Source organism: Schizosaccharomyces pombe, assembly GCF_000002945.2.
Source record: "Schizosaccharomyces pombe strain 972h- genome assembly, chromosome: III".
NCBI lineage: Eukaryota > Fungi > Ascomycota > Schizosaccharomycetes > Schizosaccharomycetales > Schizosaccharomycetaceae > Schizosaccharomyces > Schizosaccharomyces pombe.
Window position 1 is genome coordinate 2,206,218 of NC_003421.2, and position 23,776 is coordinate 2,229,993.

At 35.2% G+C, this 23,776-nt stretch overlaps 9 protein-coding genes and 12 long non-coding RNA genes across 21 annotated transcripts, besides 4 other annotated features; 12 read left to right on the top strand and 9 right to left on the bottom strand.

Annotated features, from left to right (window-relative positions):
* Window positions 1-46: 46 nt before the first annotated feature.
* On the top strand, window positions 47-1,377 carry pbn1 (GPI synthesis protein pig-X). Its single transcript, NM_001023475.3, has 3 exons — window positions 47-280; window positions 324-387; window positions 444-1,377. Exons 1-3 carry the CDS (start codon window positions 156-158, stop codon window positions 1,251-1,253), a joined length of 999 nt encoding a protein of 332 aa, NP_588484.1. The 5' UTR covers window positions 47-155; the 3' UTR covers window positions 1,254-1,377.
* SPOM_SPNCRNA.7670 lies at window positions 627-938 on the bottom strand. Its single transcript, NR_197006.1, has one exon. It is a non-coding gene; the product is annotated as a non-coding RNA (long non-coding RNA).
* Window positions 1,268-2,810, bottom strand: amk2 (serine/threonine protein kinase AMPK (beta) regulatory subunit Amk2). The gene is made up of 5 exons (NM_001023476.3): window positions 2,758-2,810; window positions 2,444-2,704; window positions 2,171-2,273; window positions 1,606-2,074; window positions 1,268-1,557 (listed from the first exon to the last, which is right to left on the bottom strand). The coding sequence occupies exons 1-5, from the start codon at window positions 2,780-2,782 to the stop codon at window positions 1,519-1,521; spliced, it is 897 nt and encodes a 298-aa protein (NP_588485.1). The 5' UTR covers window positions 2,783-2,810; the 3' UTR covers window positions 1,268-1,518.
* SPOM_SPNCRNA.7671 lies at window positions 2,171-3,697 on the top strand. The gene has a single exon (NR_197007.1). It is a non-coding gene; the product is annotated as a non-coding RNA (long non-coding RNA).
* A 160-nt stretch (window positions 3,698-3,857) lies between these two features.
* On the top strand, window positions 3,858-4,219 carry SPOM_SPNCRNA.7672. The gene has a single exon (NR_197008.1). It is a non-coding gene; the product is annotated as a non-coding RNA (long non-coding RNA).
* Window positions 4,041-4,371: an LONG TERMINAL REPEAT.
* A 51-nt stretch (window positions 4,372-4,422) lies between these two features.
* Window positions 4,423-4,771: an LONG TERMINAL REPEAT.
* Window positions 4,772-4,851: 80 nt separating this feature from the next.
* On the top strand, window positions 4,852-6,296 carry SPOM_SPCC1919.04 (uncharacterized protein). Its single transcript, NM_001023477.3, has one exon. It carries the CDS (start codon window positions 4,886-4,888, stop codon window positions 5,654-5,656), a length of 771 nt encoding a protein of 256 aa, NP_588486.1. The 5' UTR covers window positions 4,852-4,885; the 3' UTR covers window positions 5,657-6,296.
* SPOM_SPNCRNA.1272 lies at window positions 4,886-5,406 on the bottom strand. The gene has a single exon (NR_150139.1). It is a non-coding gene; the product is annotated as a non-coding RNA (long non-coding RNA).
* Window positions 6,297-6,445: 149 nt separating the features above from the next.
* On the bottom strand, window positions 6,446-8,253 carry SPOM_SPNCRNA.1273. Its single transcript, NR_150140.1, has one exon. It is a non-coding gene; the product is annotated as a non-coding RNA (long non-coding RNA).
* On the top strand, window positions 6,521-12,391 carry ski3 (Ski complex TPR repeat subunit Ski3). Its single transcript, NM_001023478.3, has one exon. It carries the CDS (start codon window positions 6,543-6,545, stop codon window positions 10,710-10,712), a length of 4,170 nt encoding a protein of 1,389 aa, NP_588487.1. The 5' UTR covers window positions 6,521-6,542; the 3' UTR covers window positions 10,713-12,391.
* On the bottom strand, window positions 9,416-11,644 carry lncRNA584. The gene has a single exon (NR_150956.1). It is a non-coding gene; the product is annotated as a meiosis specific Smp foci lncRNA (long non-coding RNA).
* On the bottom strand, window positions 11,599-13,974 carry wtf25 (wtf antidote-like meiotic drive suppressor Wtf25; the record flags this gene model as incomplete). The annotated part of the gene is made up of 5 exons (NM_001355948.2): window positions 11,599-12,986; window positions 13,047-13,100; window positions 13,141-13,374; window positions 13,424-13,669; window positions 13,836-13,974. 5 exons carry the CDS (start codon window positions 13,972-13,974, stop codon window positions 12,910-12,912), a joined length of 750 nt encoding a protein of 249 aa, NP_001343062.1. The 3' UTR covers window positions 11,599-12,909.
* Window positions 12,659-13,789, top strand: SPOM_SPNCRNA.7673. Its single transcript, NR_197009.1, has one exon. It is a non-coding gene; the product is annotated as a non-coding RNA (long non-coding RNA).
* Window positions 13,975-14,212: 238 nt separating the features above from the next.
* Window positions 14,213-14,537: an LONG TERMINAL REPEAT.
* Window positions 14,538-14,879: 342 nt separating this feature from the next.
* SPOM_SPCC1919.07 (uncharacterized protein) lies at window positions 14,880-16,041 on the top strand. The gene has a single exon (NM_001023479.3). The coding sequence runs from the start codon at window positions 15,366-15,368 to the stop codon at window positions 15,984-15,986; it is 621 nt and encodes a 206-aa protein (NP_588489.1). The 5' UTR covers window positions 14,880-15,365; the 3' UTR covers window positions 15,987-16,041.
* Window positions 15,762-16,365, bottom strand: mrpl33 (mitochondrial 54S ribosomal protein uL30m). Its single transcript, NM_001023480.3, has 2 exons — window positions 16,305-16,365; window positions 15,762-16,249 (listed from the first exon to the last, which is right to left on the bottom strand). The coding sequence occupies exons 1-2, from the start codon at window positions 16,352-16,354 to the stop codon at window positions 16,006-16,008; spliced, it is 294 nt and encodes a 97-aa protein (NP_588490.1). The 5' UTR covers window positions 16,355-16,365; the 3' UTR covers window positions 15,762-16,005.
* A 97-nt stretch (window positions 16,366-16,462) lies between these two features.
* Window positions 16,463-16,805: an LONG TERMINAL REPEAT.
* Window positions 16,806-16,921: 116 nt separating this feature from the next.
* On the bottom strand, window positions 16,922-17,690 carry SPOM_SPNCRNA.7674. Its single transcript, NR_197010.1, has one exon. It is a non-coding gene; the product is annotated as a non-coding RNA (long non-coding RNA).
* On the top strand, window positions 16,931-18,253 carry tif6 (translation initiation factor-like ribosome biogenesis protein). Its single transcript, NM_001023481.3, has 3 exons — window positions 16,931-16,971; window positions 17,026-17,097; window positions 17,413-18,253. Exons 1-3 carry the CDS (start codon window positions 16,937-16,939, stop codon window positions 18,038-18,040), a joined length of 735 nt encoding a protein of 244 aa, NP_588491.1. The 5' UTR covers window positions 16,931-16,936; the 3' UTR covers window positions 18,041-18,253.
* A 411-nt stretch (window positions 18,254-18,664) lies between these two features.
* Window positions 18,665-23,723, bottom strand: myo52 (myosin type V). Its single transcript, NM_001023482.3, has 3 exons — window positions 23,486-23,723; window positions 23,318-23,426; window positions 18,665-23,243 (listed from the first exon to the last, which is right to left on the bottom strand). Exons 1-3 carry the CDS (start codon window positions 23,512-23,514, stop codon window positions 18,831-18,833), a joined length of 4,551 nt encoding a protein of 1,516 aa, NP_588492.1. The 5' UTR covers window positions 23,515-23,723; the 3' UTR covers window positions 18,665-18,830.
* SPOM_SPNCRNA.7675 lies at window positions 20,395-20,760 on the top strand. The gene has a single exon (NR_197011.1). It is a non-coding gene; the product is annotated as a non-coding RNA (long non-coding RNA).
* Window positions 20,899-21,274, top strand: SPOM_SPNCRNA.7676. The gene has a single exon (NR_197012.1). It is a non-coding gene; the product is annotated as a non-coding RNA (long non-coding RNA).
* Window positions 21,395-21,827, top strand: SPOM_SPNCRNA.7677. Its single transcript, NR_197013.1, has one exon. It is a non-coding gene; the product is annotated as a non-coding RNA (long non-coding RNA).
* Window positions 23,309-23,576, top strand: SPOM_SPNCRNA.7678. Its single transcript, NR_197014.1, has one exon. It is a non-coding gene; the product is annotated as a non-coding RNA (long non-coding RNA).
* Window positions 23,724-23,776: the final 53 nt, after the last annotated feature.

Sequence of the window (23,776 nt, forward strand, 5' to 3'; positions counted from 1 at the left end):
TTGGTGCAAAAATCGAAATTAAATTCCTGCGTGTACAACTCACTTTGAACCCCGCATAATTAAGTTATTGACTTTTTAAAGAAAGGCTACTTTAGAGAAGACAGTTAAATTTTACTGTTTTAATGAAATCGTTCATTCCTAATAAATACAATTAGATGGATTTACAAAGAACAAATCAAGATACTGGAACAACAACATTGTTTAAAGTTGTTATTTCCAACACAGTAAATTATTTGCCCAAGGGTGTTTGGATTCTAAGAAACAATACAATAGATTCTTTGTAAGTAGCTTCTTGAAAATGCTAGATCTAATACCATTTCAAGGTCTATCGCCAAACAGTTTAGGGAGATCAAAAACAATATTAATATATCGCATCTTTCGAGAGAGGTAATAACCTATATTCAACACTACGAATTGTGAAACCTCTAGCTAATTTGTACTAGAATTATTGGGTTGAAACCCCTTTTGGAAAGGTTTTCCATTCAGAAGTAGTATCTGAAGAATTTATGCAGATATTTATTGACAAAGGAAATAAAGCTTTAAACAATGAAGAAATGATTTTTGCTTGTATGAGTGAAAAGGGATGGAATGTGTCTTTGGAAACTGTTCCAAATTTAGATATACCAGTGGGTAGTTATGAGACACAGCTCGGTTTGCCGGTAGGTCTACATCCCAAATTGCATGTTCATTTGAAAAATCTGCATAAACCTGAAGACGAATGCTCTTTGCAGGGGTTCATGTACATACCACCTACATTGTTTATTGACAGGTACGAGCTATCTAATATTGCGGAAATGCATGCCGACAATTTAGGGCATGTTTTAGGAATTTGGGGTGAGACCGACTTGGAAGCACCTAGTTACAAATTAAATGGTACTGGGTCTTTTTTCTGGTTTGACATATATACGGACGATGGTTTGTTGCAAAAAGACTATATAGACACTATCATTCCCTTACACACACGTTATCAAAGCCCTCTCAAAGGACAAACATACTTAAAAACATCATTAACAAATCCCAAGTTTTTCTGGAATTGTGACACTGAAGACAAAGTAAATGATTTCAGATTTCTGTTTTCCAGTAAGAACAAATATACCTTACAAAACGATCCAACAACCTTAAGCATATCTATTCCAATAGCCGATTTATCCTATAAACATGTCGTAGAATGGGTGACTAATGGAGTCGCGATTTTTTCGTTCTTCTACCTATTGCTATATTTGTGGAAAAGGTTCCGTTACGCAAAGGATTAAGAGAATAACATCGTGAAGTGAAGTAACTAGATATGTATTTATAAAAATTAATTAACCTATGGATCGCTACATAGTGAAATATGAACTGGTTGCTTTGTGCTTGATATCACAGCGTAAAGTTTTCTCGAAACAAAATCGTGCAAATAAACCAATCAAATGAAGTATAATGATGGGATGTTTGAGAAATTTAAAAAAATAAATTTATCATTAAAGTGATTATATACGTCGCGAAATATAAACAATAAATTCGACAGATGCGGTATGGCTAGACATCAAAATTTTTAAACATAGCAGTAGTGACATACTGGGGAAACAAAGTTAGTCAAGCAACGCGTATAAGGAACCGACTTACCTTTCGATGATAGCGCGTAGTAGCACTTAAAGCGAGAACGCCTAACTGGGTATTTGCAGCTGCTAAATGGTTTAAAAGGACGTGATTAGGATTTGGCAAGACAGACTGATCCTCCTTATAGGCAGTATTTGAGTTAAGGATACACTTCTCAAGATGAGGAGGTAGAGAAGGGGGCTTTGGCAACTTCAACTCTTGAAGGGTGTTGCTAGTAAGAAAAGCTGGTATCTCCGTAGAATATTGCTCAGATTCAGACTTTTCCTCCATCGGAAGGTCCGTATGAACTTGACTCAATCTTTCATCAATACTAGCGCCTAACTTCTCATTAGCTTCCACCTCGAGGTAGTTGTAAAGGTTGCCTTCCGCATCGGTGGCAGTTGGAAAATCTGAAGAACAGCACCATATACCATCAACCAAGAATTTAAAACGCTGAGTTCCAGGACGTAATTGCAAAAGGACAGTGTAATCTTCGCTATTTGGCGAAAAAGTTAGCAAGCTTAAAACAGGATAAACAACCTATAAAGGGAGGCTCAAATATAGAAAAAAGCACACCATGAAAAACTCATACCTTTTCAGTAATTGGATTTTTTTCTTCCAACGAGAAAACGATCCAGTGACATAAACAACTTCACCGCCTCCTCTCCATCGAATAATGGTTGGCACACAAGGACCTATATGTGTAAGTAATTAAATTGTCAATTGCAAAAAATCTCCTTTCTGAAAACTATTGCAAACAAACGTTAAGGTCAACAGCTTAAATGATAATGCAATGTTACGGTAAATCACCCTTGTTACATAAGGATGTCAAGCAATCAAATAAACCGGTCTTAAAGAAACTTACCAGAATAAGGCTGATGTGTCTTCTTGCCTGAAGTTTGAGAACGGCGTTTCGTATGACCACTCGATCCTGAAGTTCCGTTTTGGGAAGTACGATTATTACCGCCTTCCTGCTGATTATCATCCGACATTTCACCTTCTTGATTCAAATCATCTGCAGCAATACTAATCATGCTTTGGGCACGTGGTTCTTTTGGAACGTTATTTGCATTGTCAGGCGTTGTTGTGGCATCTTGAGAAGGGACAGCATGTGCGCGAGTCTCTCCTAACATTAAATTAGATACTTATTTCACATGTGTTTAACTTAAAGGACATTACCCTCCTGAGATTGAACATTTCCCATTTTGAAATGATGTAAAGTAGTTTGTTCTGGCTTTGTAGCTCATCACTTTGAACTAAACCCCAACGAGCATGAAATAAGGTTATTTATTGTATCTAAGCTATCATTAAATAGTGGAAGCTAAAGTGCAGCGTTATTCACAGTTAAACGCTTCGTACTGTTTTGCAGCTTTATCAAAGAAAACATTAATTGAAAATCCATTTATTATAAAGAATAAATATCTAAAAGCTGTATGATAAAAGCTGAAAAATTTAATATTGCATTTGGGACGTATAATACAGTTCTACAACAGCTATGTATAATCTTTTGAAGGTAAAAAGCAGCATGCTTCTCATTCTTAATGGAAATGTTTAAAAAATTATTGAAGCTACATATGAAACGATATAGAAAAATTTTAAACTACTCTGTGCATTGAGAGGCCTTCAAGTTAATTATACACTAAAAGCGGTTCACTTATAATTATTGTAACTTAGCGAGGCTTTAATTGAGTTAAACTTCCATAACCGAAAGGCCTGCATATTATATGTTTATAAATTAATGAATACCTTGTACATTACGCTCGTATAGCTTCATCTTTTTTAACTACGTTCTAGTATAACAATATATAAGTATGGCGCAAAAACTTCTTTCGTAAAAAAGACGCTTCTATTTCTCAGACGAAATCACTCAAATTAAGTTACGAACTTAAAAAAAGCCTGAATTTCTAGATATCAAATGCTCTATTTCCGTCAATTTTTCATGTCTACTTATTATGCTGCGAAATAAGCGAACTAAAATCACTGCATTGCAAAAACAAGAACAGTGTTTTCAATGAACGTACTGATTAAATACATTCCATATGAAACGAAGAATATATTATTTTTTAGTTAAATGACGACTTTACCAAACCAAACGTGAATTTTTGTTGCGATGAATCCTTCACTTTATAATCTATAACGAAGCAAAGTAGTGAAAACTTATATGTTGTTAGTACGCAGCTCAGTATTGGTTTAATGATACAATAAAGTATGAAGTATTGTTTTTTGATATGATATGTTCCATTACAAAAATGTCATGAATTGAAGTACATATGGTTGAATATGCTGTTAGAGTACTCTTTCCGTTCACCTAACTCAAACGAAATTTTGATTTCAGTGGTAATCTTTTTATGCTGTTTTAAAGCCACGAACACGAGGAAGGATTTGAAATAGACCGTTTAAATATACAAATTATACCCATACATATCCTAGAGGCTTTTAATGAATAACCTACGCGATTTATTGTTTGCTACGTAGTTTGGTATTTGTTTAGCGATACACTAAAATGCGATGAGTTTCTTTTGCGGGCTACAAGATAACGGTATGGGTATGCTTCACTAACAATATTATATTTATTGTTATAAGTCTACTAGTATTGGTGACCGATTTAGCTAATAACTGAACTGAGGAACGAGGTTCAGTTTGTCTTAATTTAAAGCATTGAAAAAACTATGTAATAAAATAACATCTTTTTATTATTGAACACTATTATAATCTTCTTGATAACTTATCTTGTAAGTAAATAGAGCAAATAGAATATTAGAGCATATGTTATAGTGTATCGTAGTGTATTTTATATAAGCTGACATTAATGTATTGTAGGAATAGTAGTATTTAGAATTGGTATGTACGCTACGCAGTTTGGTATCTGATTTAAGGATACGTAGAACTACGGTGAGTTTTCCTTGTGATCTATTATATTACAATACACAGGTTGTATAAGTAGCAACTGAGTATAGGTATTGTATTAACTGGGTTATAATGTTACCTATCACTAATATAGCTCATAACTGAACTGAGGAACGAGGTTCAGCAGTAGCTCTATTTATAGTATTCAGATAATATTGATCTTAATAGATTATCATTAAGATCAATCTCCATATCGTATCATACATGGTACGATATATAATTAGAACATGTGACATATAGTGATACGCAACGTAGTGTATCATAGCGTAGTGTCATATTGCTGACATGGTATACAAGATAGTGCATTACGCAAACAACTTGAAAGGGCACCTTCCTTGATCACTTACATCCAGAGTGCTAATTATTAAGAGCACTAATTTAAAACTTTTTTGTTTAAGACATGGATCTCTCGTTTATTGAGGGCTTTGAAACTATATGGACTGTAGTCAGAGCTGTAGTGCTCAATTACTTATTAAGAAGCCTTAAAATTCTATCTACCATCCTATATGTGAGCGCTGTCATTTCCTGGAACGTTAGCTTGAAGGTCTTTGGTAATGTACTACTTCCAGGTTTTCTCACAATAAGAACAGTTGTAATATTTATTTTACGAATTGTGAGCCTATTTTTATGGATCCTTGCTGATCCTGCTATTCTTTTGGTTCAAAGCGTGTATTGGTACTTTATTCGTGCGCCTGCAAGATTCATTTTAATGGTCGGAATTACTTTATATCCATTGTATGTTTTGCTATCATGGGCTGTATTTCTTGGAATCATTGTAGGGTTCAGTTTGAATTCCGTTTTTACTTTCATTGATTCTTTTGCAACGCCATCGTCCAATTCCACTGTTACGGAAGCCATGACAAAGATGAAAAATGAAAAAGTTTTAGAATATCCTTACAAAGATAGAAATATTATGTTGGGTGATTTGGCTTCTCGAATTCCTTCGAAGGATTCCGAAAAACTTGACGAAGAACGTCAACCAATTGCTCTCGAAAAGACGAAATCTCTCGATTCCATTAGTCATTCCTCATCTTCCTCTAGAAAATCTAGCACAGAACTTAAGATACCTCCTGTTGAGACCAGAATTGTTGCTGAGATTCCGGTTCCTTCATCTGTGAAACGACGGAGGCATCGCCCTAACAAATCAATGGGATCTATTAAAAATTCCTGAAAAGGAAATTAAAAGAATGAATTATCTCCTCTTGATTTCGATTCATTTGTTGTTTTGAAATCACAATTATTATCTATTAAAAAGGCAGTTATCCGTGTTGCAAATTGCCATTTACTAATATGTTATGTTTTTAATGAGTTAAAAAAAAAGACTTTCCTTCTCGATGTTTTGCTGGATTCTTTTTTGATTTTGCTTAATTTACTAATGCTCTTTCTTCTTAATCCGATTTTTTCTTTTGATACCTTCTTGAATGAACAGATCACTGACAAAACGCATATTTATGTTTGCAAGTGGATATCCTGACTCTTCTAAATGAATAACTTGTTTTTTGATCCTGTTAGATATATACGAGAACAAGAAAATTTCTGGAGTTTGGACCTTTGATTGGTTTCCTGCAAATCTAGCAGCATATTCGTTGTAGTAAGTTTTGGGTAAACGGCTAGAGACTTTATATCTGTTTTGTTTTACCTAAAAAAAGATGCTATTTCCATTACAAAAAACTACTTGTTTCAACAAGACTTTTCATGCTTGACATTTTTGAATGAATGGGTTTCAATTTTTAGCAGTCTTAATTTTTTTCCTATAGTAGACAGATTAAAATCGTGAAAGTAATTTAATATATATATTTATTTAAACACTCCTTGGGTTCTCTATCTTTGATGATTCAGCACACATGAACAGCTTAGACTTACAGGAGTTAATTTGTAATTTTATAAGAATAAAGCGATATACGTTTGTAACATTTTTTTATTTTCATAATATATTTTGTCAAGCATTGTGTACATATAAGTTTGCTTATAACGAGAATGAAAATATTATATTGCAGTCTCATACTACTTAAACGCACACTATTTAGGTATATCCAACATAATAAACTGCCATTGTCATGGCAAAACCAGCCCTCAAAGCAGCTAAAGAAGCTCTAGTTGTAAAAAATTATGAATTAGCGATAGAACAATCAAAGAAGGCTCTCTCGTTTGACGCCAACAACTATAATGCCAATGTATTTTTGGGGGTTGCATATTTCTCAACAAAACAGCTTTCTGAATCAAAAGAGGCTTATTTGGATGCAATAAAAATTGACGAGAAAGCAGTTTTGGCTTGGCAAGGGTTATGGAATCTCTATGAAAGCACACATGACATTTCGGAGTTACATAAAATCACACCCATCTTGGCTTCTAAGTTTTTGGAACTGGAAGAGCAAAACAAATGTCTCAACACCGTCAACAAATACATGGAAGTAGTAAAAAAGTATGGAAATAAGGCCGATGAGTTTAAAGCTTTAAAACTGCTTACTCCGGAAGAAGGTGAAATTTATGAATATCTAGAGGGAAGAGTTCTTCCTCTTCAAACTGTTTACATGCAAATGGTTGATATTCAAGAAAGCATGGATCGTTGCTACTTCGAATCAGAAGTCAATAAGCGTAAAACACGTCTGGGTGCGCGTCTTGAACAAGTTATGCGAGATGTGGAGCTGGAAATTTATAAAGATTCCCCTTTAGAGACACTTTATAATCAGATTATTAACTATGCGGAAACGGATGAAATACGTCGGCTTACTGAATCAAAGCTCTTGCACATGTATAACAAGCTTTTAATACTTTCAGAAATAAAAGAAAAAAGTCATTGGCGCGAACGAATTTGGGATTTGATTCAAGGAATGGTTACTTTGCACATACCTGAGCAAGCAGCATGGACGATATATTTTGAATGGCAGGATCACTCTGACATCTCATTTTTTCAATCTGCAGAACTCCAGGAGTATATAGAGTTGTTTCCAGGATCTCCCTTAGCCCAGGCTCTTTTCGCATTTCGTAATTCCGACTTGTGGCACAAAGAGCATCCCATTCAGCTAGAAGACAGCAACAATAGCGCTGAACTAGCAAAAGAAACAAAAGAGGAAGACGATTCAGAGAATTCGGTCGACAAAAAAGAAAATGAGGAAGACATTATTTCTTCTACCATGATGCCTCAAGATGAAGTCCTTGCAAATTTAACTGAGGCCTACGAGAATGCTCCACAATCTACAATAATTTCAGAGTGTCTTGCAAAGTACTATATTCATTTAAAGGAATATGAATATGCAATTGGGCTTTCCAAGGCGGCTCTTGAAGTTTTAAAAAGGCTTCAGCAAGATACTGGTGTTAAACTAGATAAACTGACACGTATCTTCCAGCTTTGTTTGGCTATTGGTTACTCACACTATGAAGTTCCACGTTATTTATTTCAAGCTATGCATTATTACGATATACTTTTAGCAGCTGATCCACGGAATTACCATGCTCTGCTTGGAAAAGGGCTTGTCCAAATTGAAAATGAACAGTATTCTGATGCCGTTAAAACCCTTGGTCTACTCTTAGACGACCACGAAAATGATCCATCTCTTTCTGAATTGTCATGGTGCTATTTTAAAACTGGCAATCTGCCTAAAGCAATATCAACTGTTGAAAAGTGCTTAGATGTTCTTCTCAGTATGGACGTTGAGCGTTTCAAAATTGCCGAAGCTTATTACCGTTACGGAATATATATACTCAATCGAAAATCGGAAAACTATCTCGAAGATTCCTTTTCAGCTTTTGTTTCTTCACTTCGCAAAGACCCAAATTATGCTCCTGCATATACTAGTTTAGGCTTGTATTATCGCGATATTCATGATATGGTTCGTGCAACGAAATGCTTCCAAAAAGCTTTTGAGCTAGATGCCTCACAGGTCGAGGCAGCTGAAGCCCTTGCTAAAACATTTGCAGAAGCAAATGAATGGGAACTCGTTGAGGTTATTTCGAGAAGAGTATTAAACACTTCAGAAAATGATCTCAAGCGTAAAAAAAAGTTCAATTGGCATCACACTTCCCTTGGTGTTCTCGAACTGAATGCTAAAAATTTCCATAAGGCCATTGTTCACTTTCAATCAGCTTTGAGAATTTCCCCCAAAGATACAAATGCTTGGAGCGGGTTAGGCGAGGCATACGCTCGGTCTGGTAGATATGTCTCTGCTCTAAAAGCGTTTAACCGTGCATCAATTTTAGACCCTGACGATTGGTATGTCAAATATTTCATAGCTACTTTGGAAAAAGACATGGGTGAATATGAAGTGGCTGTTTCTACACTTTCCGAAATTTTAGCTGTACGATCCAAAGAACTCTGTGTTCAAGTTTCACTTGCTGAAACTTACGTAAGGCTAGCCAAACTTTACCATGCTCGTGGATTTTATAGTCGCGCAGCCGATAGTTTAGAGAAGTCGATTCAAATTTGTTGCAATGTTTTGAAAGAGGATATTACATCCATTTTTTCTTGGGAAATATTGGGGGACGCATGTTTATCATTCTGCCAATTAAAAAATTACCACAACCGTTTTCCGAATTCTTTGATTTCTGATATTTTATTTACAACAGAGGCTATGAAATGTGCTAACAATGGCAGGCAGTTTGAAAATATGATATATTTACCTGACCTGGAAACATCTTCTGGAGCAATATTTATTGCTGCAGTCGCCATAACTTGCTTTACAATTCATTTGTCTTTGGTTGCAGATGATAAATTGCTTTTACCTGTTTCTTGGTACAATCTTGGATCTTCTTACTATCGGTTTTACGAATGTGATACAACTAAAGATGCGACATTGCAGGTTGCCATTAACTGTATTAAGCAAGCTATTAAATTGGAAGCTAAAAACTATGTTTTTTGGAATATGCTAGGGGTTTTATTTTCCCAAACCAAAGCTGTACGCTCAGCTCAACATTGTTATATTCAGTCTCTTCTTCTAAATGAAAGAAGTTCCGGAGTGTGGGCAAATTATGGTGCTCTTTGTATACAAAATCACGATGTGGAATGCGCAAACGCTGCGTTTACTCGTTCTATCTCTATTGACCCAGATAACTCACAGGCTTGGTTGGGTAAAGCTTATTGTTCAATTGCGGTTGGATCTATTCGGAAGGCAGTTCAAATAATCCATCATGCATTTGAGATATCCTCTGGTAAGATGCCAGATGTTAATTATTGGTACGCCGACACGATGCTACATGCAGTAAACACCGAGGACTTCGTGACAACAGACGGCGATATTTGGTCTGCAACCTATGCTATTAAAAGGTATCTTGGGGAAAATCCAACCGATACATTTGCATATTATATCAAGGCTTCCTTACTAGAACACCTTGGGGAGACGACGGATAGTGTTCCCTCGGCGATACGGTTGTGTGAACTTTTAGAACAGGAGTACGATGTTTCCGAATCTCCTGTCATATTGAAGAGATTTATTGATGCAAAAGCCTTACTCGGCAGGTTATATTTGGCTAAGAAAAGTTTTGAGAATTCAGTTGAACAAGCCGGTATTGCACTGGATTTATTAGAAGGGGAAGAAGACGAAGATATTAAACGGACTACCCTTGGACTGAATCTCACATGTGGAACCGCCTCTTTCTTTTTGAATAAGTTAGAGAAATCACTGGATTGTTTTGAAAAGGCTTTGCTTGTGAGCGATTCAAATGCCGACGTCGTAGTTTTAGTATCCAAGGTGTTATGGGCCCTTGGCAGTGAGAATGGCAAACAAGCCGCAAGGGAACAATTATTTGAAGCTCTTGAACAGTCCCCTAGCCATATTGGTTCGTTGTTATGTCTTGGTGCAATAGCTATTTATGATGAAGATGATGCTGTATGCTCTGCGATTGAAGATTCCATTGCTCATTTGAAGAAAGACGAAGTACTTCGTAGCGGGGCCCTCAAACAAGTTCAGATTATGGAGGTTTTATTAACGAAGAAAATAGATGAATCAATGATTAAATCGCTTTTACAACGATTTCTTCATGTTTATCCGTTTGCAGCTTCTAGTTGGACTTTACTTACCAACCGTTATGCTTCAAAGTCTTTAGCAAACGCATTTGCTACTACGTTGTATACACACCCTTCACGACCAGACGATTTGGCTCAGTCCTATCGTTTGCAAAATAGCATTGATCGTGCACAAGTTGCCATCCACTTGGTTCCATGGGATTCCGCAAATTGGAAAGCTTTGCATGGTGTTACTCATGAGGCACTAGTTTCAAGTGATGCTTCGTAGGAACTTGTATTTATTATCAACTTAATGACCCCAGCGAACTATATCTACCAAGTTAGGAAATGTTTGTGGAACCTGTAAATAAAAAAACGAGTCTTCATTTTCATGATGAGGATATGTAAAAATTGAATATTGGATAAATACTCCGGTGCTTTACCGTGTACGAATCGATGGCATAACCCCTTACCTAGAGCCATTTTTTTTTATGTTGGATTCAAGACAATTCAAGAAGATTGAACGTTCCAACACTTGAATAGTAAGAATGAAGCTAATGAACTGTCAGATTCATTTCATGTCATCGAGACAATTTTAATCTCTTGAAGCAATATCCTTGTATTAATTGGTATGATGAATTTGTTTAAAGGATTGTTTGTCATCAAAGAATCAACAACGCTTACAGATAGCAAAACAATCCAACCACTCACTCAATTTACAATTCTAGTCTATGTATCAACATTTAAACATGGATCAAAGGAATAAACAAATCTCATGCAAATATGTCAATCTCTTTAACTCTCAGCAAGAGCAGATTGGCAATATCCGGATCAACTTTGAAAAGACATAAAGAACAATTTTCTTTGCTTTTTTTTAACGAGCGGCATAAATATTGTCCACAAGAGTTTAGTAAAATACAGGTTTTCAAAACTAACTGGAGGTTTAAAAGAAATCTGCACTTTTTGAGCTTTTAAAAAATGAAACACATCAATATGTTAAACAAATAAATATATATACATATTAAGGATGTTCAAAACCGAGTTTAGAAAGTGTTATAGTGCCACGAATCGTTCTTTGTTCATACTTAGCATACAAAAAAATGCTACAAGTCTAACACGCACTTTGCTGACACTCTACGATCATCTCTACAGTTTACTAAGAGAACGGTTCAATCGTTCTATCCTAAGAGTGGAAAGCATTTTGTTTATATAAGCGAAAGACAGCGTAATTCGTCATCGATTTAGCAGTGGGTTGAAATTCAAACAGCCAATTATTGGCGCTTATAATCAAGTAAAAGGTTGGATGTGACGTTACAACATTAATGCATTCATGCATTGCACGAAATGTAAACAAACGCCTAATGAGTGGAGTATAAATTACCTCTCAACATGTTTATTTACATTGATTAAAAAAAATTAGTAAAACAAAGAAAAAATCAATGATTCTTAGCTATCATGAAGCCCAACATGACCAGCGAGTTGTGGTTCGTTCAGTCGAGTAAGTTCAATAACCAGTCAGTCGCACTGAATTTGGCAGGAAGAAATGACTGCACAGCATAATTAGAAAAAATCCTTTGTACTTTCTAGATCAAGCACTAATACAACAGTACATACTCTTTTTGGCAATACTTGTACGTTGCTTATCCTCGGTTTAAGACTGTGTGATCTCGAGTAAAATTCTGCCCTAGATGTAGCGACCAGTAACGGGTGCCGGTATATTCAATACAAAAAAGGAATGCAGCGAAGTCAGCTAGTGTAAAAAGCGAGTATGCCTGTTATTGATAAAACTTCATGATTAATACTAATAATGATGGGTCGATTGATAATCATTGTTGGATTTATAAGTGTGTCAAGTAGTAAACCCAGAACGATTTTTGAAAGCGACATCTCCTATAGAAGATAAAAGTTAATCAATGCTTATTCACTTAACAAAGACACATCCAAGATGGCTTCCGCAAGTAATGTTGCTAATTCTCATGAAATTAATATTATTAATCATTAATTCATAAACAATGAAAAATTAAGAATTAACTAGTAAGTAAGGTATAAATTATTGATTAAATTCCTGTACTTTTCTATGGTAGTCAGCAGCACTCTGAAGGTCACAGAAACTAAATTATGAAGATAAGTAGCAAATTCAGGTTCCCTTATTTGAAATCGTGACTATTTTCAAACTGCTGTTTTCGACTTAGGTTAAAATGTTTTGTCATCGTTATCAAAATCACTTTCATAATTAATCAAAAAATTTAATGTCCAGTGCATATTATTCTTATGTTGCAGAATCTTTCAAGCAATGCACTTGCTCATCCAATTCGTCAGGAAATGAAACCATGCAATAAAAATACAGTGTAATATACTCTAAACAAATTCATTTGAACGTTTTGGTAATCACAATTATAAAGATGCTTCTTCCCATTGCACATTCTTGTAGAGAGTTTCGTGTAAAAAGCACCTTTGTAATACAAATAATAAAGCTAGCAATATATTTAGGCTTCACTTTCAGGGTTCATTTCACGCAACAGAATAGTGGCGTCTTCATTCACGTGCTGTCTGATCTCATAACCTAATGATGATTAGCAAACACATTTAATGTGATTTTTTTTTTTTTTATCATCAAATTTACCATAAAATGCTAGTGTTCTTTTCACCAAATCTGTAGAGCAAGATCCCGGTTCCACTATGTTGTCAGTATTAATTTTGTTTAGTAAACAACAAACCTGTTTCAGCAATGAATATGAGAATGCTTGATACAGCCATGAAAGTGAAAGCGGATGCCGAGCATTTCCACCCCCATCGTTGATCACCCAAATGTGAACTCAATTTGTTTTCAGCTTTTAATAAAACCAAGCAAAATAAAGAACTTTTACAAAAAGCAAAAATCATGTTTCTCCAATTTTTTAAAAAGTGCTTGATTCCTTTTCCGCAAGCCTTGGACCAAGTTTCATAGAAGTCTCATGAGTTAGTGAATGAAGGTAAGATTAACCACATTGTCTCACTTACAAGTCAAGAATATTAAAGCCAAAGTGCAAACAAGACACCAAAATCCAAATAATGTCCATTCCGCTGCACCATAATTTTTAAAAAAAGCGTCCTTATACTTTAGATAACAAAATGCTGGAGCATTGAATAGAATGATTGAAGTGAATGATATTAGCAGTATTATCAACAAAGGGGAAGAATTATCTGTCGTCCCATAAGAATGGTTTTCTCTATGTGTGTTAAGAGGATTATTTACAAGTGCATGATCTGTTTAAATTAATATAATGAAATACTTTAGTAAAGAAAGAGCATGTATCAAAGTGTGTGCATTGCATGGCCGACTGTAAACAATGACCAAAGCATGCAATTTGACAAGATGGCAAGTTTCAACTTTCAATTGAGTAATTCCTTTCTTATTATTTACAATTCTTACCTGAATATGGTGGTAACGCGCCCTCTTCCTCCGAATCATATTCTGGGAGTGGTCCTTTTTCCAAATCGATTTCATGATCTGTCTTCAATTCATCTTCTTCATCTAGAGGACTTTTCAAAGAAGTGTAATTATTCTTCATTTCATCAAGATCATTCTTTATTTAATAAAACACATGCGCGAATTAATTGCTGTGATTGCGACAAACGAAACAGCGAAATCAAGAATATTCGCTCTGTAGTCCAATTCCAACCACTTCAAAGACTTTTTAACAAAATAATAAAATTGTTCAAACAATGGCATAAAAAAAGAAGAACGAAAAAACTGAACGAGGCAGTGGATTGCTTCTGACACATTTATTCTGTCACTGCCCTTTTTATTCACCCCAACTTAAATTTCCTTATAAATCATATTGTAAACATCATTACAGTACGTTGTGTATCACTAATTTCATATGTTAGAAATATTTGGCAAATCATGTATCTAAATATAGACATCAGTTGATAACAAAGATTAGGAAATTTATAAATGGAATTACGGCTGCCTCTCACTCCTCAGTTCAGTTATTAGCTATATTGGTAATTGATACTATTAGACATCCTTATAACAATAAATATAATAGTATTAGTTAGCATAGCGTATACCGCTATACTGTAGTTCGCAAGAGAGTCACTGCAGTTCAATGTATCGTTAAACAGATATCAACTGCGTAGCTGACATATTTTTGTGCATAATTATAATTCATTATTTATGATTTGATAATTTCGTATTTGTACTAAGAATTGGACGAACGATGAGCGATGGTATTAGACAGATGAATTTTATCCTTTATCATTTTCTGTCTTTTTGTTTGTGTACTGTTTCTTTTCTTTTCTTCTTCTCTTCCTTTTTTTTTTGTAAAGACTGGCAAGTGGAATTTATCAACTGTATTATAGACTGTTAGTTGCAAGCTCGACGAACTTACGAATTGAGTTTATAATTATATTTTAACAAACTTGCACTTTTAAAATTCCTATTTTAACTAGTATGATTTGTAAGTAAGCCTTTAACATCACAATTTATACTGCAAATGAAAAAACCGAAACAACTGATGTTACCATCGAATAGTAGGTTTTTTAGGAAGAATTATTTAACGAGAAGTAATTGTATAAAAAAAATTCTAAACTTTTGGTTACGAAAAACGATCTAGGTTCCTTCGATCACCCAGGTCTGCTGAACTCTGGTAGATAAACTATCTTGAAGAAGCTTCCCCAGAAACCTGTCTATTATACATTCAAGTAATGTACAATCATTGAAAAGTTTTTTTTTAGTGTTCAGTCGAGTGCGAATTTTTATTAAAAAGCGCTAAGCAAGTTTGGCTTAAAAAAAAAAAAAAAGGATTCTTCTTTATTATTGCTTCAAATTTTATTATACTCGAGTCGTTAAAAATATAAACCACTACGAGAAAAGAAAAAAATTGACCAACATTGTAAAAAAACTTATTGTCTTATAGGGTACAGGTTCCTCCTTGCCTCTTCAGACACGACGTCCCATATGGTAGTACAAGATAAATGGAAGAGAAAAGCGACATTAGCGTATAAAAAAAAGCATGACATTCATGATGCACCTGTAAAACCTCGTAAAAAAAATTTGGGAAATAACGAATGGAGATTTAAAAATGCAGGGGAATACTTTGATGAAGATAACAATGAGGAAGAATATCCAAGTTTGGAAAGTTTGAAGACCGTGGGGAATGGAGATACAATTCAAGATGAAGAAGAAGATTTCGAGTATTCAAAACTACAAGCACGGCCCCTTACTGGTTTGGGAATTAGCAACCAAAAACCCAAGTCCAAAGTTCGGACTATCCAACGTGAAGAAGTAGCCGACATGTTGGAGAGCGTTGAGCATGAAAAGTCAATTCAAGAATTCCGTAAGCGTTATAATGTACAAAAGCCAAAGGTAAACATTAGCCATGCTGAAGCGGAAGAAGATATTGATTCTTTTCTTGAAAGTATGGATCAGTCTGCTCCGCCTTCCATTACAGAAGATAAAGGGGAAAATTACATTTCTTCTAATCATTCCAGCATGCATATTTCAAGAAACGACTCTAGGAACTATATGTCTGAAAAGCCAAACAAAGACCAAAGTTGGTTAGATGAACTATTACGATAAATATAACTAGAATGAAAATTTAACTTTCAAACATGTTATTCAATTCTTTTAAACCGTTATTGTATCGATGTATCACTGTAAATCCGCTACTAGAAGCAAGAGACTTCTTTTCTTGCCCAGCGGCTAACTTTTGTTTCACAGTACTGACACTAACGAGTTCTTTTACTTTAAAAATTCTTCCCGCATTGATTGGATTTACATCGCAATAGACTACGGAGTGTCTTTTTGTTAACCTCAAAGAATGCAAAACGCTGCGCACCTTACTAAAATATTGGTTAGCAATTACAAGCATGTTTTTCTCGTTTCCAAAACACGTACCTCGAGAGCCCGATGGCTGACCTTTCTAAACGAACTCGAAAGAATGACATTATGGTAAACTAGAAGTTCGTGGAGTCCGTTTAACACTAAATATTGAAACTCTTTTAGTTCAACCGATAAAATACAATTCATATCGCAAGCTCGTTATTGTTCACTATTATTCACTACGTTGCTATCTATTTAACGATACATTGAATTACGATGAATTTTTTGCGATCCACATTTAGTGGAATGCAGTATATTAACTACAATGTTATATTTATTGTTATAAGAAGTCTATTAGTGTAAGTCACCGATATGGTTAAAAAATGGAGAGGAGCGATTTACAGTAACATCTATAATTATCATCTTTCTAGTAGTTGTAATCACATGGTGTCTATGAGTATAGACGACTACTTATCTGTTTACTGTCAATAAACGGATCTTTACTAATATTCCAACATGTAACATATAGTGATACGCAACCTAGTAAATCATTAGTGTAATGCAGTATTACCGATATATCACAAAAAATTATGTTAATTGGTATTACGTGTCTGCTTCACAATGCTAATATCATATTAACGATGTTCAATGGATTATTATTTTTAAGATGTGAAATTTGGCTGGGATAAAACTTTTTCTTTACCAAAATGGCACTTCGTGCTCAATTCGAGAATTCTAATGAGTAAGTTTACTCAGCTTTTTTGCTTAATAGACGCATGATATTAACAAATTATAGGATTGGTGTCTTTTCTAATCTCACAAACTCATACGCACTTGTAGCGCTTGGAGGCTCTGAAAACTTCTACAGGTAAGCTTAACGTTTATTTGATGCCAAAATTTAATGTTCTAAATGTAAACGATTCAAAATTTTTTTAAAGGTTCTTAAAATCCTTAACCAGTCGAACGTATTATGAGAAAAATAAATAGCACATATGTGAATGATGTAGCCTAACTACTCTTTAATTGAGTAAAAGAGACTTTGCTACATAAATGCAAACCACTACTTAAACTCTGGCGGTTTGCTGTTCATTACCTTTATTATTCCTTGACTCGATGCAGCTCGACAAATTATTTTTTTTGGCATTTTTTACATTTATCAACTTTTCACTAACTTTTATAACAGCGTGTTCGAGGCAGAGTTAGGTGATGTTGTACCCGTTGTTCATACCACAATTGGAGGAACCAGAATCATTGGTCGTTTGACATGTGGTAATAGAAAAGGTCTGTTAGTTCCCTCTTCTACCACCGATAATGAACTACAGCACCTCCGCAATTCTCTTCCAGATCCTGTCAAAATCCAACGTGTTGATGAACGACTTTCAGCTCTAGGAAACATTGTGGCTTGCAACGACTATGTGGCCCTTGTTCATCCTGATATTGAGCGTGAAACCGAGGAAATTATTGCTGATGTCTTAGATGTTGAAGTTTTCCGTCAAACCGTTGCAGGCAATGTTTTAACCGGTTCGTATTGTGCATTGAGCAATCAAGGTGCTTTGGTTCACCCTCGTACTAGCATTCAGGAACAGGATGAATTGTCATCACTTCTTCAAGTTCCTCTTGTTGCCGGTACCATCAACCGTGGTTCCGATGTTATCGGTGCTGGTCTAGTTGTGAACGACTGGTGTGCGTTTGCTGGACTTGATACTACGGCTACTGAATTGGCTGTCTGTGAATCTATATTTAAACTTCAAGATGCTCAACCTTCTGCTATTATAAGCAACAGAGACACTCTTGTTGAGTCTTATACATAAGCAGTCGGTGTGAGCTAACTAAAAAATTATTGATCAGGATTTATGAGTTTGGATAATTCATCCTACGTGATATTTTCCTATTAAAGTTTTAATGTTGATACGTTATACGTATGTATCTGGTTATAAAATTTTTGATATGCCTTTCGGTTTAATAGTCCTATCCATTGTGGTACCCAAGCTTCCTATTGTAGAAATTTACAATACAAGTTTTTTATAGACCATTATAACACTTAAGGGACTTCCGTAATCGTGTTTATTTTTATTATGTCAAATAGATTTTGAAAATGCTTTTATTGCTTTGCTTTTTGTCTGTTCTTAACACATTCGGATTTGTTAAGCTATTCTCGCTTATAGAGTAGAGCTTCTTGCTAACGCTGCATGAGACTTCGTACTTCAATTTACGTGTTTTATTAAGTAGTTTGCAGCCTTTATATTAAAAATGATCTAATAAATATACTTTCTTTTCAGTCTTTGGTGACAAACTAGTTATGGAAAGTATTTCGATGTAGGTATTTTTTGACTGAAACCAATGCGTACTCCGCAAGCGAAATAAATATTTAAGAATAAATTAAGTTACCAAGTAACTATACAAAGTGGGGAAGTAGAATAGACTACAATACTCATAGATATTTATATTTAGCAGTAAATAAAACTCGTAAAAGATTGTCATTATCAGGATGTTTTGATTAAAACTTCCACGGAAACTAAGGCCCAGCTCCAAATTTTGAAAGTAAAACCCCTAATTAGGGAATAAATAAGTAGGCAGAGCACCTTGAAAAATAACTAGATATTAAACTTTAATACCATTTGGTACTTGATTTTCTTCGTCGCTCGAGTTCTGTACATCATTGTCGGCTACGTTGCCTACAGTGATCAAAGCTTGCTCAACACTTTCTTCTGCACTAGCAAGGTCGATGATACGACGCAAATAGGTAACATTACAATCATCTGGTATCTTTATTTTTTCAAGAGATGGAGATTCCTCAAAACTATCTTGTAGTCTATAATCCAACACTTCGTAAGTAAGTTGTTCCCTTTGATTGATGCCTTCAGCAACAATATTTTTGGACAATTCAGACATAGTTTTTTTCGGTACATGAGCCTCGTAGTCAGCATAGTCATAACGATGTAAGAGTGTTTTTATTTGCAGAAAATTAAGAGCATAAAAGTCGCGGACCCTGGCCACATAATTTGGATCATCTTTCACAAATTGTAGTATCTTGGAGGTTTGTAAAAGCTCTTCGAGCTGCAAATAAGCTTCCGGAACACCACTTTCTAGACACCAATCCTTAAGAACATGATAATTGTATGAAATATTGGTACCACGTTTCCAAGATCCACGTTCATCAATAAAAAGTGAATTGAATGCCTCCACATTAATGAATCGATATATGCTTCTAATCAATGCATTATATATTTCATAATTAACTTTATAGGCCTGACAAGAATCATGCACCTTATTTAGTACATGTATTACATCGGTGATTTTGTATTTTGGTTTCTCAAAAAATTTAATCCGTAGTTTTCGATTCTCATCTCCAGCATCCGTATTTGTACCAGTAATAATCATTGCCTGAACAATCAATGGCTTTAAAAAATTATTGACTTGCCTAACCCATTCGAAAAAGATTTTTGACAGATGTGATTCAATCATCTCAAAAATGGTTTGCACTGATTCATGAGATTCGGTGGATAAAAGAGTGAAAGCCGAGGAATGTTTAAACGCCTGCTGCTTAGTATAAACAAAAGCCAAGAGCGCATGTGTATTTGCAACCCAAAATCCGATGTCAGGTCTCTCATTAGCAGATGATGTCTTTTGAAATACGTATTCTAAAGTGTGGACACAGTAACGCTCAACCAAGGCAACACTTTCCTGACACAGATTTGATTTCCACATTTGTGATATTATTATAAAAAGTAGTTTTGCTAAAAACAAATGATCAAGTTTCTGAGCCTCAACATCGTTGTCCTTTAGTAATAGAGTTTTAAGAGTTGTAAATGTTCTACCTGCATATTCTGTGAGTTTGTCAAGATCGTGCTTCAAGCCATCGTTCATTAATAGCACAAGCATCTCTTTTTGAGTACGCATTTCCATCAATGAACTATCACGACGTGATTTCTCTTCCGAATTGCGCGACTGTTCGATACTAGAGGCCGAATTCAGTATTTTAGTGGCTTTTGTCAGACTAGCAATTATCCTGTTTTTCTCTTTCAACTGAGAGGTTTGCTCAACAATAATCATATCGTAATTTTTAAGCTGCGACTTCAAAGTTGCATTTACTCTTAAAAGTTCGGTATTCGCATCGTTGACTTGCCTCATCTCCTCTTCCATCATAATCAAAGCGTTTTCTTTCTCTTCAAGTAACTCCTTTAATTCCCCATCTTGAGATTGATCCGATATAAGTACCCTAGTTTGCTCAAGTTCTCTTTCTTGTGCTAACTTTGCTTCAGCATAGTTGGACAGATGAGACTCCAATTCAGCGATTCTTTCCCTGAACTTGTTATTTTCCTGCTCCGAGTTGTCCAACTGTTTTGAAATCTCAAACAATCTGCTTTCAAGCCTGTAAGATACTTGCTTAAGGTGACTCGCTTTAGTGGATTCAATTTTTAATTCTGTCAATTGTCGCTTTGCAAGTTTCATCCTCCAAAGAGACTGGATACGAACTGCATAATATTGTAGTTCTTTGTAGTGCTTATGGGCTTTAAATGTTAACCAAAGACTTTGAATAATTAATGTTGCATCATGCTTTGTCTTTTCCTCTAAAGTCTGTCTTAATAAAAAGCCTCTAATTATACTTTGCACTTTAAGTATAGAATTTTTCGTTTGTATGAATTCTTTTCTCTTTAATGCAGTTCTCCAAAGTGACTGAAGTTTAATAATATTGGAAGAAAGTAATTCGTACTCCGTATGGCGACGAGATAAGAAACCATGAGCAACGGCTTGAAAGCTCCTGACTCTCTTCCGAGACAGAAGAAAACGAGTCCTATAGTAATTAACAGCAAACGCTTCATACAAAAGATGTGCTGCATGTTTCAAAGCTTTGTCTCTCGCACTCTCTAAAAGGGGCGTCACACCTGAACGAAAAAATATTTTAGTTTTGCCAATTTGATATTTAGTCGGATCAGCATGTTTCTCTAAAATTGCCTTGCTAAAGGTCAAAGACTCCGTAGTTCTTACGGCAGAGGGAACCAACATGTAATAACGAGAAACAAACTCATCAAAAGTCCAACGGGAGGGAAAACCAGCACAAGATATTTTTATAGTTTCTAAAACACCGCATGCTCGTAACTGAGAAACCACCATTTGGTTATCAAATTTCCAGGCTTCTTTCTCTTCATTTGGCTTGATACAACGAATATAATGAGCATTAGTTTCGTTGATGGTACTCATTAGACTAACCAAAGAGCTTTTAAACATTGAACCAAGAGTATTACTTTTTGGCTTGGTTTTTATTTTTTTGGTATCGGCTGGGGGTGCAGTTTGTTCAAGACGGAATAAAACCAGATCCTTGACAAAGGGAACGTCTGAATTTGTAAAAAGCTCCAACAACTCATCGGATATTGTATCACGGTTTTTATCAATAAATCCTTCGGCACAGTAAACAACGTCAAGAGCATAATGCTTAATTGTAAACTCCTTGTTACCAAACCTTGATTTCTGATAACTATTTTTGAATTCTGGCTTGGAGAATGCATCGTTCAACTTACTAACCCAATTTTCATCGCTGTTCGTGGGCATTCGGCATTCTTCGTCTAAAAGGGAAAGAATCCCTAAACGACTCTCAATCATGCTAATACATTGCTGATTGTCTTGATAATCAATATAGGACCAGTTAAGTCCCTCAGCAGCATACTCCTCCTGTTCCAGTTTGAAAACATGGCGATAAAATTCCTGTTGAAGTTTTTCGTTCGCATAATTGATGCAAAACTGTTCAAATGAATTTTTTTTAAAGTGCTCGAACCCATAAATATCTAGAACACCAATAAAACTTTTAGCCGTCTGGTTCGATTTATCAGCTGAGTACATCAAGGCTTTATTAATAGTAGCTACCAGCCAGTCGAAGAGTGAAGCGTAAAGGAATTTCGCTACTGAGTCTCTAGCTACTACAGCTTGAAATTCGTTCAATGGTTTCAAAATACCTTCAGAGGCCATCTTTATTTTACGCTTCGTTAACCATTTCACCAATGAAGAAGGATCCACGCCCAACAATGAAGTAGCGTTTATCAGATTTTCGTTTTTTGAATCAATGTATGCATCATTCCTTGAATGCTTAACCTCTATGTTACCGATATGCAGCAATGCAGCTAATAAGCTAAATATGCATTCACATGTATCATTATCAATGCCAACTGTTTTTAATGCATCAACTGTAGCTTTAAATTCCTCTTTATCATTGACGCCCTCAATTGTAGAACAATTTCCCTGTTTTAAATAATTAAATTCTTGAGAATTCTCAACAAGTTTCCACTTTTCAAGTTGTTCCGAGGATGAACCAGCTAAAATCTGATAGAAAATATGATAATTTCTTTCTTGATTAGGCTGAAATACTAATCTTGATCTTTCTAAAAGATAAGTTTGAATTTTAGCACCAATGATTGTAGCATTTCCGTCGAACAAAATTTGAATATATTTACCAAAGCGAGAAGAATTGTCATTTCTAGAAGTTTTAGAATTACCAAAAGCCTCCATAATCGGATTTGTAGCAAGTATCTCATTCTCGACAGCAGTTAATTGTGGAGCTTCATGAAAATTGGAATCGGTGGATTGAATAAGTGCTTGCACAGAAGCAAAATACCGCATTATGTATCTTGCGGAAACAGTTTTTCCTGCTCCTGACTCACCAGATATAATAATAGTTTGATTTTTATGCTCTTGATTCATGCACTTGTAGCTATCTTCAGCAATAGCATAGAGATGGGGATCTAGCTCATCCCGAGATTTCTCCGAATAAGCACGTACTATTTCGTGAGTGTACAAATTTGGCAGTCTCTGAAAAGGATTTACTGCGATAAGGACAATGCCAGAATACGTATAAATTTGAAGTTGGTTGTACCTTGTTGACAAAGCATCCAACACTGACGGCTCATTTAGGTATGAAAGATCAGTAAGGTCATCAGCATCCGAGTTAATGGATCGAAGAAACGGGAGGCCGTTTCTTCCTTCATAATTTAAATCGTCTGGCTTCACTGTAATAACAGTTTCCTAACAAGATCACATTAGCTAATTAATCTCAATTGACCCAAAAGGGATACCAAAGAAAATAATAATTTTCGTACGTTTTCGTTTTCATCTTGTACCGTTAAGAAAGCTTTCTCACCTTCAACTCGACAATCCTTTATGCTTCCAGGGATCCATTGGCTTTGCTCATCTGGAATCCAGCATTGACTACATTTCGCAACAACAACATTAGCAGGATCCTTTAAAGACGATTCTAATAAACTTACAGTCCCTTGTAATAAATCCCCGATGTCATGACCGGTAGAAATTACAAGACTCCCCGAACGCCTAATTTAAACTAAACACAGCGTTTTGTTTACACACAAAAATAGATGTTTGCTCAAAAAATGTCGCAAAACAATATGCAAATGCTAAAACTAATAGAAAAAAAGTTTACTAACGCGTTTACGTTATTTCAAAACTTTCTTCTTTACTTATGGAAAATACTCGTTCTCTGCTGATGTTAATATGGAGATGACTTCGCTGAGACAAAGTAATATGAAAAGCGAATTATGCAA